Source organism: Strongylocentrotus purpuratus, unplaced genomic scaffold, assembly GCF_000002235.5.
Source record: "Strongylocentrotus purpuratus isolate Spur 01 unplaced genomic scaffold, Spur_5.0 spur5_scaffold_13, whole genome shotgun sequence".
In the NCBI taxonomy this organism is placed as follows: Eukaryota; Metazoa; Echinodermata; class Echinoidea; order Camarodonta; family Strongylocentrotidae; genus Strongylocentrotus; species Strongylocentrotus purpuratus.
The window spans coordinates 35,870,244-35,875,245 of NW_022145598.1; the positions used below are offsets into that span (position 1 = coordinate 35,870,244).

At 42.7% G+C, this 5,002-nt stretch overlaps 1 protein-coding gene across 1 annotated transcript; it reads right to left on the minus strand.

Annotated features, from left to right (window-relative positions):
- Nucleotides 1–3,008: 3,008 nt before the first annotated feature.
- On the minus strand, nucleotides 3,009–4,787 carry LOC115923297. Its single transcript, XM_030983740.1, has one exon. The coding sequence runs from the start codon at nucleotides 4,785–4,787 to the stop codon at nucleotides 3,009–3,011; it is 1,779 nt and encodes a 592-aa protein (XP_030839600.1).
- Nucleotides 4,788–5,002: the final 215 nt, after the last annotated feature.

A 5,002-nucleotide genomic window follows, 5' to 3' on the forward strand; every position in this document is an offset into this window, starting at 1 on the left:
CGGAAAGAGGTCCTTCGTGATAAGTTGAAAACTTTTAAGCCGTCGATATCACGACCCCATTTTGTTTTTCCCCTGTAAATATGTGACCCTCCCTGTACGATGCAGGTTCTTTTTCTTCATCACACTTCCTCAAACTGTTATATTATACTTCTCTTCGTGATTTTAGTCTAGCATGTGCATACATCGTAAATAATTTCCGTAAGTCGTTTAAAGTCAGTTTCAGTTTAGTGTCTTTTATTTCACATGAAAAACAATACATTAAAGGCATCATTTAACAATGTTAAATCTGAGATGCACAGCCCTACGTGTTATCAGTGTCTGTGATCTAGTGTAATATTGAAGCCCTAAAAAAATTGCGCTTCAAAATGGTCATATAGTGCCTCAAAGAGGTAAAACAATCTTTAAATGACCGGTTTACCATACTCATTCTCCCCAATTATAATAATGGGTTCTTGTATAGCGCTCATGTCAGTCAGATTTGACCCTCCTCACGCTCCCGATTATTACCCTGGCAATAGACTGCAGTGTTATGAAAACCGTTAGGAAAACACAAAATGAAATTTCGATTTCCAATCATGAATATCTTGATAATCAGACAGGCGATCGGCTTGTAAAAGTCATGAGCTTCCTGAATTACCTAAAGGTTTATAATTATGATTGCAGCATGAGCTAAATCAAGGATTTTGTTTAAGGATCTGAGACAAAGTTAACGGATCCCTTTAACAAAACATAGCATATTAAAACAATCGATACTCATGAACACTAAAGACATCTACACAGCATAAGTTTGTATTGCATTAACACTAGCTTATAGAATTTAAGTTCCTCAAAATCATTTTGACACAGTGTCATTCATAATCAGGTAGAAGCAGGCGCGTACTCAGGGGGGGGGGGGGGGGGGGTTAAACGCCCCTTTGATATTTTTATATGTGTAAACCCCCCCCCCCCCCCATCACCCCCCTAAAATCCCCCCCCCCCCCTCCCTTTGGGATTTTTTTTTTTTTTTTTTTTTTTTTTTTTTTTTTTAGTAGGAGAACGCCCCATCCCCTCCATTCTTAATCTAAGGATTCTGATTTGCTCACTGCCTGGACTGTTTCCATGGCACGCGCCCAATCAACTGAGAAAATAACACACCCTCAACGCTAAAACGGAGACAGTCCCTGCCTTTCTTTTTCTCGACCGGTGTATTTACAGGAAGAGTCCACCATGATAATACTTGGCCTTTACTATGGAACCATAACATTGAGAGAAATAGACCAGTCACGGTTTGTTCAAAATCCGATAAAAAGTTTAAAGTTATGAATCGTTGAATTTGAAATCGATGAAACACAAATTAATAATAATAATAATAATAATAATGAACATTTGTATAGCGCCTTTTCTACAAGTAGATACAAAGCGCTTAATTAACATATACAATGAACAATTAACAAAATAGAAAGATGCTTAACAACAGACATGTATGTAACAATATAGGAATGAACAAAATAAAGGGTAAGACAGGTAATAGAAGAGCAAGAACAAGTGCTGGTAAGCGGGCATTAGTTAAACAAGTGTGTTTTGAGGTGTTTTTTGAAAGTCATTAGAGAATCAGCAGTTTGTACAAAATTGGGGAGATTGTTCCATGATTTTGGAGCAGTGGCTATGAATGCCCGCTTACCAGCATTGGTTCGACACCTTGGGGTATCTAAAACTGTACGAGTGTTGGATCTTAGGTTGTAACTGGAGTGCCTAACATGAACGAGATCAGTAAGATATGAGGGAGAGAGATAGTGTAACGACTTAAAGACAAGGGTGGAGGTCTTGAAGAGCACTCGCTGTTGAATAGGAAGCCAATGCAGAGAGTTCAACAAGGGCGTGGTGTGTGTGCTCTTTGGTTGTTTGAAGATGAGGCGTGCAGACTGGTTCTGGAGAAGCTGAAGACGGTGAATGTTCTTTGCTGTTGTGCCACTCAACAAACTGTTACAGTAATCAAGACGAGATAAAACTAAGGCACGGACTGCAGCATGAGTGGTACTTTCGTCAAGATATTTTCTAATCCTGCATAAGTTCCGGATATGATATTTGACAGTCCTGACTACATTTGAGACGTGAACATCTGGCAGCATGAGGTTGTCAAAGACGACGCCAAGAATACGCAGCTTCTTTGACGGTTTAATCACAGTCCCATCATGAAGAGTTAGAGTGAAGTTCTGGAGCAATCGTTGATGGACTTTCGAAGCAAAGACTACTAACTCAGTTTTGTCTTGATTAAGTTTCAATTTGTTGGATGTCATCCACCTGTAGACATCTCTCATTGCATCCCGTAGTCTGCATGCAGCATGATCAACAGAGTCCTGGCTAGAAGGGTCGCATTGTATATACACCTGTATATCGTCGGCGTATACATGATAGCCTATGCCATGACTGTAAAGGATATCAGATACAGGTTTCGAGTAGAGCGTAAAGAGCAGCGGGCCCATCACCGATCCTTGCGGGACACCGAACTCCAACCTGGTGTCTAGTGATTTCACTCCTCTGATTCGCACATGTGATAGTCGGTTGCTCAGGTATGATCTAAACCAGTGCAGTGCTGTGCCAGAGACACCATATTCATCCCGAAGCCTTGTCAGCAAGATCGTGTGGTCAAGAGTGTCAAATGCAGATGACATATCTAGCGACAGTAGAATGACGCATTTCCGATCATCCAGAGCACATAGGATATCATTCTGAAGACTCACCAATGCAGTCTCAGTACTGTGATTTTTCCTATATGCAGACTGTTTAGGATCACCAAGGCTGTTGTCTTCCAAGTAGTTGGCTAACTGTGATGAGACGACTCTTTCCATAAGCTTGGCTATTCCGATCATCCAGAGCACATAGGATATCATTCTGAAGACTCACCAATGCAGTCTCAGTACTGTGATTTTTCCTATATGCAGACTGTTTAGGATCACCAAGGCTGTTGTCTTCCAAGTAGTTGGCTAACTGTGATGAGACGACTCTTTCCATAAGCTTGGCTACAAACCTTATGTTCGAAATGGCCTGTAGTTTTTCATTCTTTCTTTGTCAAGTCCTGGCTTCTTCAAGACTGGTGTCACAGATGCAACACCTAGAGATGATGGAAAATCGCCTGATGCCAACGATGCGTTGATGATATGCGTCAGCTTTGGCAGCAAAACAGGAAGGTGACGCTTCAGGAGCCACGTTGGAAGAGGATCCAAAGGACATGTCTTGTTGGGTGAGCGTTTGATCAGCCTCTGAACCTCCTCTGATGTGACCAACTGGAACTCCACGAATGAAGGGGCTGAGATTGCCATACCATTTGGATTGTCCAATTCGTCAACGTTTAAGTCATCTATACATCTCCGCAAGTCTCTGATCTTCTCACTGAAGAATGTGCAGAATGTAGAGGCAAGCTCAACTGATGAATCAGCATCTGGGAGAAATCGTTTACTCTTATTCAGAAGATGCTTCAGTTCTCTATACATGTCCTTTGGAGTACTTTCAGAAAACAGGTCATTGTAGTAGAACCGTTTAGCCCTTGACAGAGCTTCAGCTGCAGCAGCTTTAGCTTCACAGTAGGCCGATCGATCGCTATCGGGATTGACTTTAAGGGATTTACGCCATTTCCGCTCCTGTCTTCTGCGTTCACGTCTTGCAGCATCAACTTCTTCGTTGTACCACTTTGGCCTGTGACGAACTTGCGTGGTGCGGAGACATACAGGCGCATGGATATCCAGGACACGCTCCATGTCTCTGTCAAGATTGAGCACGCAACTGTTTACATCCTCCGCCAAGGGTTGATTGTCAAGGAAACTGGCAAGATCATCGGCAAACAACGTGTGATCAATGTTGCTGAATTTGCGATATTCCTGTGGCCGTTCATCTGTAGATGGTCTTTCACCACGGATCATGCAGCTCACGGCTACATGGTCGGACATGAGGCTCGGATCTGTACGTATGGAACAGAGAAGATTCTCATCTTCCCTCGCAATCACTACATCCAATGTATGGCCGTGTCGATGAGTTGGCTTTGATATGTACTGCTTGAGTCCTGCGGATTTCAGCGTATCTACAACGCGTGCGACATCATGTCTCTCGGGACAGTCATAATGGACATTCAAATCACCTAAAAGCAGTAGCTTCCCAGGAGTCTGATTCATGTCATCGATGAAGCTGTCAAATTCTTCGAGGAACGTAGATGTTTTCAGACCATTCGTGCTGGATGGTGGTGGACGGTACACAGCAACATAGTTCACCGAACGAGCTTTGTCTGTAATAATGCAGTGCTCAAATGTTGTAAAATGAGGATCAATAGTCACTTGATGTAGTTTCAGATCAGACCTGACCAGAGCACCAACACCTCCGCCACGACTGCCAGTGCGTGGAACATTGGTGAAAGTATAACCAGGTGGTGTTACCTCAGCAATTACAGCGTCATCATTTTCAGTCAGCCATGTCTCTGTGACAAACATTACATCAACTTCGTTGGTGATGACATAGTCTTGAAGAAGAAGAGATTTATGTCTCAGTGAGCGAGCATTCCAGTGACATACATGCTGTAATGTTTCATTTCCGACATTTGCATCAATAACAACATTGGAAGAGTCAATTCCCGTTGACCTCACTAGTTGTTTCCTTCTTGCTCTGTTACCAGCTCGGCAACCTCGATACCTCAGAATGCCATTTTCCTTCAGTAGGGATAGTACATCTGCTGATGGTGTGACCTTAGCACATCTTGAATGTCTCAATGCAATCAGGCTGGACCTTGAATACCGGAGACCATGAATGGGCTTTGTCTCCATTGTTGAAGGGCTTTGATGCACGGTCCAGTGTCTAGACATTTCACGGTTCAGACATAAGACTCTAAAATGGTCAAAGTCTTTGTCAATGTTGCTATTCAAAATGCAGTCCTAATTTGAACCTCCGCATAATAGGTGCTCTGTACTGTAGCTTAACACTGCTAGCAGTACAAGTGAAAGTGCAGCAAAATCAGTCGAAAACATATCCTAAAATCTCG